At 56.7% G+C, this 14,912-nt stretch overlaps 1 protein-coding gene across 4 annotated transcripts in view; it reads right to left on the reverse strand.

Annotated features, from left to right (window-relative positions):
* WDFY4 (WDFY family member 4) overlaps positions 1-14,912 on the reverse strand; it is a 1,820,746-nt gene that overhangs the window by 610,203 nt on the left and 1,195,631 nt on the right. For all 4 annotated transcript variants that reach the window (XM_069611160.1, XM_069611162.1, XM_069611161.1 and 1 more), the window contains one exon: positions 13,642-13,927. In XM_069611160.1, the coding sequence (XP_069467261.1) occupies positions 13,642-13,927 (286 nt within the window). The remainder of the gene's footprint in view (positions 1-13,641; positions 13,928-14,912) is intronic.

Genomic DNA, 14,912 nt, shown 5'->3' on the forward strand with positions numbered 1-14,912 from the left:
TTTACCCTTACATCTGGGATCTTCTTTCACGTGATCAGTCGAGCCACAAACAAAGCATTTCCCGAATGCTTTCTGGAATGGTGGCTTGTTCTGACCTCCTTCCGGTTTGGCACCAGAAGACACACTATTCTGCTGTGGTTTTCCCGGTGGCTTACCCTTCTGGTTTTGTTTGGGGCCCTCTTTGGAATGTGAGTTATTCGAATTCTCCTTTGAGTCTTTTTTAGGCTGTTTTCCCTCGTCCTTTTTCTGAGTTGCCCCAGAGTCCTTGTGAGTAGCCCTGTTGGCAACCCACAAGTCAGCAGCCTTAGCTAGAGCCCTGGAATCTAATTCCTTCGAATCAGCCAAGTGCTGTCTGAGCTCAGGAGAACAGGCATCATAAATCGACTCCAACATAAAAAGATTTTGCATACCCTCGTAAGTGTTAACTTTGTAACCCTTAATCCATCCCTCTAAGTTTTTCAACCCTTCACTCACCCAGGTAGCCCAAGGGGTACCATCATGCTTTTTGAGGGTTCTAAACCTCTTAAGATACTGGGAAGGGGTCTTACCGAATCTAGCTATCAAAGCTAGTTTCACACTTTCGTAATCCGTCTTATCCACCTCCCCCAATTCCATTACCACATCAGTCGCAACAGGAGGAAGCCTAGAGAACAACCAGGGAAGCAACGCGTTCCCGGTGATGTCCTGGAGCCCATGATTGTATTCAAACAGTTTCAACCAATACAACACATCCAATCTCGGTTCGTACATACCCACTAATTCCTTCGGCATCCGGGGTCTTTTGGGACTGGAGCTCCTAGAGGAACCAGAGGAGAGAGAAGCATTTTCCATAGACAACTTTTTCATTTGTAACTCATGATTAAGCTCTATTTCTCTGAGTCTTAACTCGGCTTGTTTCTGCTCAGCCTGGGCATTCATTCGTCTGAACTCGAGCTCCTGGTTTCGTTCAGATTGAGCCAAGAACCGTTTATATTCTAATTCGAGCTTCATTTTTTCAAGTTCAAAATAAGCAGGGTTACTTGTGGGACCTGGTATGGGCCCCGTAGGCACAGTAGGTAAGGCAGGTAGAGGAACGAGGGAGACAGTTTCGTTAGCCTCGCCGTCCTCGTCAGCCTCGTCATCGCTATCATCAGAATTACGATTCAGATCAATACCATTACTGTTATCTACAGTTGCTGGAGAGTTTGATTCCTCTGAACCAGTACCCAGACTTTGGTTCGCCAGCAATCTCTCTATCAGTTCTAACTTCTTGCCTTTTACAGGAAGATTCTCTTGTCTACAGAGAGCTCGCAGACTCTCAGTATTTGTATCCGACAAAGACTCTTGGCTGTAAATTTCCATCGTAGACATGTTTTTTGAAAGTTGCTTTTGTAAAGTTTTGTGGTTAGTCGTCCTACAGCGTCGAAAAACACTCTAAACTGTATACTCGATACTAATCCCACCGCTGTACACCAGTGTTAGGCGGAAACCTGTGCAGCTCCCTCTGGGACCACTGCAAAAGATTTAGGACTACAGGTGTTGCGATGAACCCACTTGGTAGCAGTCTGTACCACACAGATTCAATTGGTAGCTGTGGCTGAGCAGTCAGACTTCTCTCAAGAAAAGTTGGTCAGTATAGGGAGTATACAAGATAGGGTAATTCTTCGCAGCAAAACGAGTAAACACGCAACCAGGCTTTAGTATAAAGATAGTAAGTTATTTATTAATAACAGAACGTCTACGAAAAATACTAAAGCGAAACACGGCAAACAAATCAAAATACAATTACTCTGCAGAATGGAATAAAGCTCAATCCCCCGAAACACAATATCGACAACTCTAGGTTCTACGGTACCACTTATTTTCAGACAGAGGTGTATACCTCAACCCAGATGACACTCGAATATTTAGTGAGGAAGGGAGAGAAGAGATAGGCAGGTAATGAAGTCAACACGGTTCGTACTGAAGCGGGTAAAAATGCAAGGCAGGAAGGCATTAATCACACTAGATCATACAGTTCGGCGGCCAGGCCCACTCGGTGAGAGGCAAGGTACGATGTCCTGGAAAGTCTCTACGGATGATGCGTTCAAGTCTTAGTTAGCAAATTTGGTTAGCGACAGGTTGAACCAGTTCAGAACAAAGAGTGAATAAAGCTTGGAGGCAACCCAACGGAACGGAGAGGAATCAGATACCTCACACGAACCGATCGAAAAGGGAAGCCAGGCGGTTACGGTACCTTGTTGTGGAAGACAGCTCCGGCGGGGGCAGTTGTTCCTGGTGGTGGATGCACGACGGGTCTTGGCCAAGAGAAGAGATGTTCTCATCGTCGAAGAGAAGATGTCCGGTACACCACCAGGGAAGAAACCAGCCGCGGAGTGCTTCGTCACAAGGCACCACCTTTCGATCACGATGCAGGAGTAGTGGCTATCCGGTTGCCGGGTGCTCTGCACGGGCAATTCGACCACTGCGTCCTGGGCGATCAAAAAGCACAAAGAAGAAGAAGACGACTGGTTGTCCCCACCAGCCAGGGAAAGAGTCTCTCCGGCAGGGAGATCTCTGTGAGACGGTTCCGCAGGGCTCCACCGGAGGTGTCGTCGTGCAGGTCGGCTCAGCGTTACCCTCGTCAGATTCTTTAGGTCCAGTGGCGACTTTCTGAAGATCCAGTCCCAAAAGCCCTGCTTTTATGCAGACGTCCCCCATTCATTCAGCCTAGCTTGTCAATCAACACATGCTAAGTGGTGAGCGGGAAGGCTCACCACCTGGGCCAATCACTCCAGAGTGCGACCTGAGTTGGCAAGGCAACTCGGTCCAGGGTGTCTAAACCCCCTCCCACACCCCTGAGGTAACCCAGACAGAATGGCGCCACTTTGGAGGGTCTCTGTCCAGAGGCCCGCCAAAAGTGGAACAAAGGGCTCAACCTTTGGTTTAGGAGTCACAGAGAGAAACCAGACGCCATTTTACAACCCGAGTTCTGGCAGAAAATACCACTCGATAGACTTATTTAAGATAAGTAGATCGGTGCTACGTTGGAGATTAACGAAAAACAGTATCAATCTCCAACAATGGGACGGATCCCATAGGGTTATGCTCGGGGTCGAACATAACAAGTAGTTTCCACTGCCACCAGCCAAAACTCGTCGAGGAGGGACGGGACAGTGCCCCCTCGAGTAACAGATCCAGGAGTAATCGACTTACCCCTACTAGCACGTCCACAATAAGATGGTTGGTACTAGTTCTGTTAGCCAATTTAGGTCTAGTAAAGCCAATGGTGACTTTACATGCCAGGGGAGACGGTAGTCAGTCCCCGGGTATGGAGTCTATGGTGGGGGGACCGGCTAGGGCGCCCCCGTGTCACGACACGTAGGGTGCGGAGTGACAAACATAGAAAAACTTATGAGACCCTATGGAGTAAAAGACCCCATAGCCCATCGAACACATTGACATTTCAAAGGAATTACACACATACATGTCCAAGAGTGAGAGGAAAAGGGTCACACTCTTGGCAGGATGGAAAAAACAAACTCCAGAAATCCAGCAAAGCTGCTGGGGGACTCACTAGGTTAGGAAATTCAGCCTGAACAGAGAATTCTCCCTAACATGGGGGCTGAGAGGGTAGGCACTGTCCCCTGTGGAGGTGGTGATGGGTATCATTGGTGGGGCTGTGACCTTGCTCAGTATCTGACATGCATGCATGTGCAGTGGCATTCATACTCACCAAGCAGCCATGTATTGCCATGCCGCCCAGCTTCTAGGTCCCGGCTTAGGGTGGACATTCGGTAAATGAAGCTGTCGTGGGTGGACCCGGGATAGTTGGCATATACTGAGATGATGATTCCCTTGGCATTACATACTACCTGCACGTTGATGGAATGCCAGTGCTTGCGGTTCCTATAGATGTGCTCAGATGCCCTGGGGGGATGTAGAGCCACATGGATGCAGTCGATGGCACCTAGCACTTTGGGGAATCGTGCCACACCGTAAAAATCCAGGGCGGCAGCATGCCTTTCTGCAGGTTTTCTGGGCAGGTATATGTGCCTGCGGACTGATGGGCGTGCAGTGATGATGTTCAAGACCTGGTGTAGGCAGCGTGACTGCGTGGCCTGTGACACCCCACCCACTAGGGCACTTGTCCGCTGAAATGATCCAGTGGCTAAGAAGTGCAGTACATTGAGGACCTTCTCCAGGGGGCTGAGTGCTTGGGAGCACATGGTGGGTGATGTGAGGTCATCCTCCCACTCACTCACCAGGTCCAGTATTATGTGTGGTGGAAACCTGTACCTCCCATACACCTGGACATCAGGCATCCCAAAAAGGCTAGTTCTGGGTGTGAAAATTCTGGGCCTGACTATCCTCATCCTCCTCCTTTGGTAGCCCACGGCCACTGCTGCTAGGAACGGTATATTCATCCTGGCGTCTGAGCTTGTTATTTTTTTGCGCGCAAATGTATGCGTCGCAGGTCGACGTATGCCTGCTTCCTACTGGCGTACGTGTTTCTTTGTGCGTGTTGTAGGCGAGAGTGTTAAACTTCCCGCGCACCCCTGAAATCCACGTACCCAGGCCAATAGCGTGTGGAAATTCCCGCGCACCCCGGAATACACGTGTGCTGATGTACTCGCGTGTGTAAGTGCCCGCGCACCCCTGAAATACACGTACATAGGCCAATCGCGTGTACGCGCACTTTGGTCCAATTACACGCGATGACACTCTGACGTGCAGTCTTTCCACGTGTGCTCCGTCATCACGTGCTATGAGGGAAACACCCGTGCGGGTCACGTCACAGACGCGCTTACGTGCTGAGGGCCTTTGGTCCAATAGAATCGCGTATGCGTGCTGACCTGCTTACACGCTAAGGGCCTTTCCTCGAATTTCACGCTGACGTGCAGGATTTTCACGTGCCAAATCACTCCGTATCAAGCTGGCCATGCAAAAACACACAGAAGACCACGCCCAGAAGGCCGAATTACTGCCCCCCAGTGCCCCAAGCAGCCTCCCACGTGCCATCTGCTGCTGCCTGCCTGCCTGCCTGCTGCCACCGTGCCCTGCCATTTGGTGCCTGCACATCAGCCATCTGCAGGGGTCCAGTTGCTGTGTCCACCCCTGCTGGAACAGAAGACTCCCGACTGGGATAGCATCGCTCCACAGCCCAGCCCCAGAACACAGTTGCCCACCCACTCCTGCCTCTGGGGTTGCCATGTCGGGCACTTCGACATCTGGCACCAGTGGCAACCCCAGGCCAGAGGGGCAGAGGGGCACCAGCTTCACTGCCACTGAAGTTGGTGTCCTGGTGGAGCATGTCCTGGGGCAGTATGATGCCTTCTTTGGATCGTCCCGCGCCAGCAAGGAAGGACGGGAGAGGATCTGTGCCGACTGTGTGGTTGCCATCAACGCGGAGGGGGTGGCAACCCGCGACGTCCAAAAGATCAAGAAGCGCTGGGAGGACTTGAGGTCCAGGACCCTCGTGAAGGTCCAGCGCCTCGTGGAGGGAGGCCGGGGCCACATGAGTTCCATCCAGATGAGAGTCCTGGAACGCGTACGCCCAGTGCTCCACGCCCAGATCCTTGAGAGGGAGACCCGTCTGGAGTTGAGCGGTAAGTGGCCAAGCATTGCTGTCTGAGACAGGGCATGTTGCAGTGTGCTGGTTGTCTGATACTTGCCTGTATGTGTGACATAGGCCATGTACGCATGTATGTGTGCAGGGACATCATGGTAATGCATGTGCGACCAGTGATGTGTGAACCACATGGTCGTTGCATGTGTTTAAATGCGACATGGGGAGCCCTATGCAGATTTTACACATGAGAGCATGCCAGTCTCTGTTCCTGGACATGGGTGGGGTGAGGGATGGGTGCTGATGCCAGGTACATATATGGTAGCCATGTCTGTGTGCCTGACCTGCGTGTCTGTGACTTGTGAATGCCATGGATGCATGACACATGTCTGTGACAATGCACAGATTCACTGATGCAGCCTAGTTATCCTTGTATCCGCTGTGTTTGGGGTGTATGAGGCCAGATGGATGTGACTGAGGTGAAGTGTGTGCATGTGATAGGCATGACCCATGATACAATGATATGGAACTCACATGCATGTTTCAAGAGTCCATTGGACATGTATGGAAATGTCCATGGCATGCACCATGCCTGTTACTGTGTGTGTTTTGTCTGGACTGACCCATGTGTTGTGGCGGGACATGATGGAAGTGTACTTTGACAGTGGTACTCATCTGCTATTGCTTCCTGTCTAGGGGACCATTGTACAGTACCCTGATGCTTGTGTTCTATGTCTCCCTCTACGCAGCGGCTAGTGAAGAAGAGGGCGGAGACGGCGCTGTGGAGCAAGGCGGCGGGGATGCCCCCACGGCTGCAGCGGAAGGGGTGGGTGAGCCCCCACAGGGGCCTGCTACGGCGGAAGACGGTGAGGAGCCATCCAGGTTGGTGGTTTCCACAGAGGAGGAGGAAGCCGCCACTGACGCACACATGGGGCCTGGTGGGGGCATCGCTGCTGGTGCAAGTGGTGCAGTCCAGGGGCAGGGGCAGGAGGCAGCACAGGTCACCGTGGAGGGGCCTGTGCATGTCGCTGTCCTTGACCCTGTGAGTGCACCACCATGCACCAGCAGGGATGCCCCGTCCCAGGCCCGTCCGCAGGTAGAGGGGATGTCCATGTCACCTGACTCCCCTCCACCTGTGGACGAGGGGACCCGTGGCCGTATGGAGAAGGTCCTGATTGGGGTCGCGATGCGCGCGGGTGCAATTCGTGATGACGTGCGTGCTTCCCGGGAGGAGCACGCACATCATCACGAAGAGCACCGTGCCGACGTGGCCCAATTGGGATCTTCCATGTTCGGGGGTTTCCTGCATGTGTCGGCCAATCTGGCGGCCCTCTCCTCCTCTGTGGAGGCTATACGCCGGTCGTTCCCCTTGCCGTCTTCCGGCCCAGATGCCACCAGGGCCCCCTGTGGACCTGCCCTGACCAATGCAGCCAGCTCGGTGGGGATCCAATCCCTGCCACAGTCGGGAGTCGGAGGTCCAGCAAGGGTGGACACCACAGCAACTGTACCCCAGCAGATGGAGGATGTGCCGGCATCATCAGGCAGGGCACGTGGATTCCATCAGCCTGGATGCCGTCGTGCTGGCAATGGCGGTTGCGTCGGAGGCAGCAGCAGAGTCAACGTGGGAGGCATCATGGCTCGGGTCATCAACATCGGAGGGGCAGGCATCGGCCGGAGGCAGGAGGACCCAGGACGGGAAGTGTCTTCCGTGTGGCTGCGGTTGGGCCAGCAGATATGTGCGGAGCGGCGGCGGGCGGAAGAGGCGCGGCTCACGATGGTCAGGGCAGAGAACTCCATGCGGAGGGCCCTGAGGCGGGCCAAGTGCCTCGAGGCAATCCGCAGGGGGTTGGAGGAGCAGATGACGTCGTCCCTGCGGACCCTCGGGGCCATGGAACAGGACCGCCTCCGGGACATCGAAGAGGAATTTGATGATGCCCTGGCCCGGAACACCACGGAGTGAGCCGCTGGACTTGCCCGCCGCCTTTGTATATAGTTCTTTAGTTTTAGGTTTCCTTTGTTTCTTCTTATGATTTGGAGTCGACAGACACTGCTCCACTCTTTGTATATAGTTGCATTTTAGTTAGGGTTTTTTGTAGGTTTCCTTTGTTCAGTTGGGCTCATGGACCCTTGGATGTTTTGTACATAGTTCTTCATTGGATTGTTTTATTTTTTTTGTTTTTATTTATTCACCATGGAGCAATGGTCTTTGCATTTATTTTTCTCTCTCGGATTGATTTTATTTTTAATGTGACTTTGGACAACATTTTTTTGAATTTAGATTTGTAGTTTTGATTTTTTTTGACGGACATGCAGCTTATCTTTTTTTTATTGCCATTGTAGTTTGTTTCATTTCATTTGCATTCAATTTTTTTTAATACAATTTTGTTTTCATACTTCACTGTGTGGTATCATCTCATTGGTTTCATGCATGTCATGTTGGGTGTTTTCCCATTCAATTGCAACCATTGTGTGTGACGCACATGGGTTCATTTGCTTTATGAACATTGGGGGTGTAACATGTAATTTCCATTTCCATGTGGGTGAATGGGTTACTTGGTAGGGCCTTTTGACTGTGGAGGCTGACCATAACGCACATGATTGGGGATTGTGAGGACCTGGGTGCAGGGGGACATGAGTGGGGGCCTGGTGGAGGCTGCCCCTGCACTGCTGGGGGTGGGGGTGATAGGGGACATGAGTGGGGGCCTGGTGGAGGCTGTCCCTGCACTGCTGGGGGTGGGGGTGATAGGGGACATGAGTGGGGGCCTGGTGGAGGCTGCCCCTGCACTGCTGGGGGGTGGGGGTGGTGGTAGACATGGGTGGGAGCCTGGTGGGGGCTGCCCCTGCACTGCTGGGGGGTGGGGGTGATAGGGGACATGAGTGGGGGCCTGGTGGAGGGTGCCCCTGCACTGCTGGGGGTGGGGGTGATAGGGGACATGAGTGGGGGCCTGGTGGAGGCTGCCCCTGCACTGCTGGGGGTGGGGGTGATAGGGGACATGAGTGGGGGCCTGGTGGAGGCTGCCCCTGCACTGCTGGGGGGTGGGGGTGGTGGTAGACATGGGTGGGAGCCTGGTGGGGGCTGCCCCTGCACTGCTGGGGGGTGGGTGTGATAGGGGACATGAGTGGGGGCCTGGTGGAGGGTGCCCCTGCACTGGTGGGGGTGGTGGTAGACATGGGTGGGAGCCTGGTGGGGGCTGCCCATGGTGGCTGGGGGGTGGGGTGGGTGGGAGACATGAGTGGGGGCCTGGTGGAAGGTGCCCCACAGTGCTGGGGGGGGTTGGGGGTGGGAGACATGAGTGGGGGCCTGGTGGAGGCTGCCCCTGCACTGCTGGGGGTGGGGGTGATAGGGGACATGAGTGGGGGCCTGGTGGAGGCTGCCCCTGCACTGCTGGGGGTGGGGGTGATAGGGGACATGAGTGGGGGCCTGTTGGAGGGTGCCCCTGCACTGCTGGGGGGTGGGGTGGTGGTAGACATGGGTGGGAGCCTGGTGGGGGCTGCCCATGGTGGCTGGGGGGTGGGGTGGGTGGGAGACATGAGTGGGGGCCTGGTGGAGGCTGCCCCTCCACTGCTGGGGGGTGGGGGTGGTGGTAGACATGGGTGGGAGCCTGGTGGGGGCTGCCCATGGTGGCTGGGGGGTGGGGGTGGTGGGAGACATGAGTGGGGGCCTGGTGGAGGCTGCCCCTGCACTGCTGGGGGGTGGGGGTGGTGGTAGACATGGGTGGGAGCCTGGTGGGGGCTGCCAATGGGGGGTGGGGGTGGTGGGAGACATGAGTGGGGGCCTGGTGGAGGCTGCCCCTGCACTGCTGGGGGGTGGGGGTGGTGGTAGACATGGGTGGGAGCCTGGTGGGGGCTGCCCATGGTGGCTGGGGGGTGGGGTGGGTGGGAGACATGAGTGGGGGCCTGATGGAGGCTGCCCCTGCACTGCTGGGGGGTGGGGGTGGTGGTAGACATGGGTGGGAGCCTGGTGGGGGCTGCCAATGGTGGCTGGGGGGTGGGGGTGGTGGTAGACATGGGTGGGAGCCTGGTGGGGGCTGCCCATGGTGGCTGGGGGGTGGGGTGGGTGGGAGACATGAGTGTGGGCCTGGTGGAGGGTGCCCCTGCACTGCTGGGGGGTGGGGTGGTGGGAGACATGAGTGTGGGCCTGGTGGAGGGTGCCCCTGCACTGCTGGAGGGTGGGGGTGGTGGTAGACATGGGTGGGAGCCTGGTGGGGGCTGCCCATGGTGGCTGGGGGGTGGGGTGGGTGGGAGACATGAGTGGGGGCCTGGTGGAGGCTGCCCCTGCACTGCTGGGGGGTGGGGGTGATAGGGGACATGTGTGGGGGCCTGGTGGAGGCTGCCCCTGCACTGCTGGGGGTGGGGGTGATAGGGGACATGAGTGGGGGCCTGGTGGAGGCTGCCCCTGCACTGCTGGGGGTGGGGATGATAGGGGACATGAGTGGGGGCCTGGTGGAGGGTGCCCCCGGTGGCTGGGGGTTGGGGGTGGAGGTAGACATGAGTGGGGGCCTGGTGGAGGCTGCCCCTGGTGGCTGTGGGGTGGGGGTGATAGGAGACATGAGTGGGGGCCTGGTGGAGGGTGCCCCTGCACTGCTGTGGGGTGGGGGTGGTGGTAGACATGGGTGGGAGCCTGGTGGGGGCTGCCCATGGTGGCTGGGGGGTGGGGTGGGTGGGAGACATGAGTGGGGGCCTGGTGGAGGCTGCCCCTGCACTGCTGGGGGGTGGGGTGGTGGTAGACATGGGTGGGAGCCTGGTGGGGGCTGCCCATGGTGGCTGGGGGTGGGAGACATGAGTGGGGGCCTGGTGGAGGCTGCCGCTGCACTGCTGGGGGTGGGGGCGATAGGGGACATGAGTGGGGGCCTGGTGGAGGGTGCCCCTGCACTGCTGGGGGGCAGGGATGGTGGTAGACATGGATGGGAGCCTGGTGGGGGCTGCCCATGGTGGCTGAGGGGTGGGGGTGGTGGGAGACATGAGTGGGGGCCTGGTGGAGGCTGCCCCTGCACTGCTGGGAGGTGGGGGTGGTGGTAGACATGGGTGGGAGCCTGGTGGGGGCTGCCCATGGTGGCTGGGGGGTGGGGTGGGTGGGAGACATGGGTGGGGGCCTGGTGGAGGCTGCCCCTGCACTGCTGGGGGGTGGGGTGGTGGTAGACATGGGTGGGAGCCTGGTGGGGGCTGCCCATGGTGGCTGGGGGGTGGGGTGGTGGTAGACATGGGTGGGAGCCTGGTGGGGGCTGCCCCTGCACTGCTGGGGGTGATAGGGGACATGAGTGGGGGCCTGGTGGAGGCTGCCCCTGCACTGCTGGGGGGTGGGAGTGATAGGGGAAATGAGTGGGGGCCTGGTGGTGCTGCCCCTGCACTGCGGGGGGTGGGGGTGGTGGGAGACATGAGTGGGGGCCTGGTGGTGCTGCCCCTGCACTGCTGGGGGTTGGGGGTGGTGGGAGACATGAGTGTGGGCCTGGTGGAGGGTGCCCCTGCACTGCTGGGGGGTGGGGGTGGTGGTAGACATGGGTGGGAGCCTGGTGGGGGCTGCCCATGGTGGCTGGGGGTTGGGGTGGGTGGGAGACATGAGTGGGGGCCTGGTGGAGGCTGCCCCTGCACTGCTGGGGGGTGGGGGTGATAGGGGACATGAGTGGGGGCCTGGTGGAGGCTGCCCCTGCACTGCTGGGGGGTGGGGGTGATAGGGGACATGAGTGGGGGCCTGGTGGAGACTGCCCCTGCACTGCTGGGGGTGGGGGTGATAGGGGACATGAGTGGGGGCCTGGTGGAGGCTGCCCCTGCACTGCTGGGGGTGGGGGTGATAGGGGACATGAGTGGGGGCCTGGTGGAGGGTGCCCCCGGTGGCTGGGGGGTGGGGGTGGTGGGAGACATGAGTGGGGGCCTGGTGGAGGCTGCCCCTGGTGGCTGGGGGGGTGGGGGTGGTGGGAGACATGAGTGGGGGCCTGGTGGAGGCTGCCCCACAGTGCTGGGGGGTGGGGGTGGTGGTAGACATGGGTGAGAGCCTGGTGGGGGCTGCCCATGGTGGCTGGGGGGTGGGGGTGGTGGGAGACATGAGTGGGGGCCTGGTGGAGGCTGCCCCTGCACTGCTGGGGGGTGGGGGTGGTGGTAGACATGGGTGGGAGCCTGGTGGGGGCTGCCCATGGTGGCTGGGGGGTGGGGTGGGTGGGAGACATGAGTGCGGGCCTGGTGGAGGGTGCCCCACAGTGCTGGGGGTGGGGGTGATAGGGGACATGAGTGGAGGCCTGGTGGAGGCTGCCCCTGCACTGCTGGGGGGTGGGGGTGATAGGGGACATGAGTGGGGGCCTGGTGGTGCTGCCCCTGCACTGCTGGGGGTGGGGGTGGTGCGAGACATGAGTGTGGGCCTGGTGGTGCTGCCCCTGCACTGCTAGGGGGTGGGGGTGGTGGGAGACAAGAGTGGGGGCCTGGTGGAGGCTGCCCCTGCACTGCTGGGGGGTGGGGGTGATAGGGGACATGAGTGGGGGCCTGGTGGTGCTGTCCCTACACTGCTTGGGGGTTGGGGCGGTGGTAGACATGAGTGGGGGCCTGGTGGAGGCTGCCCCTGCACTGCTGGAGGGTGGGGGTGATGGAGACATGAGTGGGGGCCTGGTGGAGGGTGCCCCACAGTGCTGGGGGATGGGGGTGCTGGGTGACATGAGCAGGTGTGCAGGGTAGTCCCCAGTGGTGTCGGCTGCCTGCAGGGGCCGTGGAGGGTGTACAGGGAATACCTGGGAGCACCCAGCCAAATTGCGTGTAGCATTTCCCGCGTACCCCTGGAATACACGTACCCAGCCAAATCGCGTGTGGAAATTCCCGCGCACGTACCCTGTCAAATCGCGTGTGGAACTTCCCGGGCACCCCTGAAATCCACGTACCCTGCCAGATCGCGTGTGAAACTTCCCGCGCACCCCTGAGATCCACGTACCCAGCCAAATCGCGTGTGGAAATTCCCGTGCACGTACCCGGCCAAATCGCGTGTGGAACTTCCCGCGCACCCCTGAAATCCACGTACCCTGTCAAATCGCGTGTGAAACTTCCCGCGCACCCCGGAATACACGCACACGTTATTTTTCAGTCAGCGGGTGTCCGTGTTTGTGGGTACCCCTTTGCACGTCATTTGTCCTGGAGGGCCACAGTATAGGACATTCATCATAGCTGTATATAAGTGCTATTTGTTGGCGCACCTTTTGGCGCACATTTATTACAGGCGCAGAGACGCTACCGCCTGCTTTCTTGTGGCGGTCGTGTTTGTGCCTGCGCGCTGGTTTGACCGTGCGCTTTTTTGCCCTATTCGATTCCATGAATACGTGTTGTAGGCGAGCGTGTGGGCGTTCCGCGCACTTGCACCCTGTACTTCCCCCGTGACGCCCACATTTTGGCAAGTTGTTCCCCATTCCCAGTGTTACGCCCCGTGTTCCACCTACTTTTGTTGTGTGCGCCGCGCTATGTGCGATTTTCGCTGTGGCCTGTGCGATTTTCGCTGTGACCTGGCGCACGCCGTTAGATGGCCTGTGCGCCAACGTGCGCCGCGCACTTTTTTAGCGCACATCCGATGGCTTTCTCGCGCACGGCCTTCCATGAATCGATGTGCGCTGCTTTTCGTGCGATTTTCGCACTTGCACTGCGTTTTTCGCTATTCCACTGCGAATCGCACGTTTTTGGCCACTTGCGCCCACTAATTATTCCATGAATCTGTCTGTTAGAATTTTGAAGTTGGAGGATTGGCTCCAACCCCCAGTCTTTCAGGTACAAGTCACAACACTTACTGACTGTGCCACAAAGATTGGCTGGGAAATGACTGTACTGCGAGCCATGTAATATCAATTAGAGCAAACGCTTGTATTGAAGTAACATGCCAAGATTCACAGACAAAACTGCATAAATGAAATCATATACAGTTTATAGAAAGGAGAAGTGCTGGAAATATGATTGGGTGGTGGTTGTGGTGCGTGTTGGGGGAGGGGCGGTGATTGGTGGGCTGCAATGGGGTTGTCCCTCTTTTATGTTGTGGTTCATCCTGGTTTTCCGTTTTGGAAATCTGGTCACGCTACTTCGGAGGAAGGAGAAAGTCATCCAGCATGTATGCTCTTTTCAACACAATAAGATGCAGATCTTTGCCTGTGTCTTACCTGGAGAAGGAAACGCATCAGTTGGATTTCCCTCACTTCATGGTAGGAATGACGCTGGCATGCTGGATCCCCTGGGGTTGAGGCCTGACTTCCTGTTGACAGAGGACTACTTCCGGTTTGGGTGTTGTCACGTGTGTGTCCTGCCTGCCTTAATGTGGTTCCGGTCACGTTTCCGGAGGGTTGCACATTAGTTCCTCTGGGTAGTGATTCCCTTCCTGCAGTCCGCATCTCACTTCTTTTGGTCTTGTTGTTATGGTATAGGGTGAAAATGAAAGAATCCTCGAGGCTGAAATAGAAACATTGAGTAAAGGAAAGTACTATGGCAGAAAACAACCATCGCAAATCTTATTATGCAGAACTGCCACCACCAAGAGTGTTATGGCCACACACAAGCCAAAATCAACTATCTGGAGGGCAATGTTTCCAGCTCCCAATGTAACTCGTACACAGATGTTAAATAGTCCTCGTTTGGAGAACCCAGAGTTCCTTACCTTCATGGGCCATTGTAAACATTTCCCATTTTTAGTAGTGACCCTACAAGGCATCTATTCAGTATTATGCATTTCAATAAAACATTCAGGCTAGAGCAGCATTATGTTGCCAAACCCTTATTCTATCTTTGAATGGCGGTCATGTAATTGTGACAGGGTCGTAAGTTAGACCTTCTCAGGAGCGGAGCAAGGGGGGGCAGGAACAGTTCTCAAACTGGCATAAGCGGCCCACTGGGGCAATGATAGAAGCAGGCCTACTTCAGAGGTCAGGTGGGGTAATTGAGGGTGGTCCCTTTCCCAGCTCCCCAGTATGCATGAACATTGGTCTTTCTGCCTCTGCCTCTGTCCCGTGCCTCGCAACCTGTCCAGGCCAGGTCTCTTTCTGTTCTTTCAGGTCATTCCCCAGACTCTTTAATCACCAGCATGCATCAGATGCCTCAGTCCGATGGGGTGAATAATGGTTCCCAGAAGGCAGAAACATTCAGAGAGCAAATGGGACTACAAGTACCACAATGCATGCAGTCTGAAGGGGTAATACCCGTCCTGGAACAGGAGGAACTAACTTGTTACCAAAATGGGAATGGACTGCGCTTTCCCATTCAGAAGTTGAATAGGCCACCAAACACCTACCCCAGAGGAACTCTAAACACCAGAGAGCTGCCAGGCACTAGGGCAAACAAGGCAACCCGCCCCAAAACCTTTGTAGGCAAAGACGTTATTTGATTCAGGAGGGGAACAGAGAACACAACAACCACTTTAAATGCATGCAAGGAGGCTGGA

The sequence above is a fragment of the Ambystoma mexicanum genome, chromosome 8 (genome assembly GCF_040938575.1).
Source record: "Ambystoma mexicanum isolate Mex_15411 chromosome 8, UKY_AmexF1_1, whole genome shotgun sequence".
NCBI lineage: Eukaryota > Metazoa > Chordata > Amphibia > Caudata > Ambystomatidae > Ambystoma > Ambystoma mexicanum.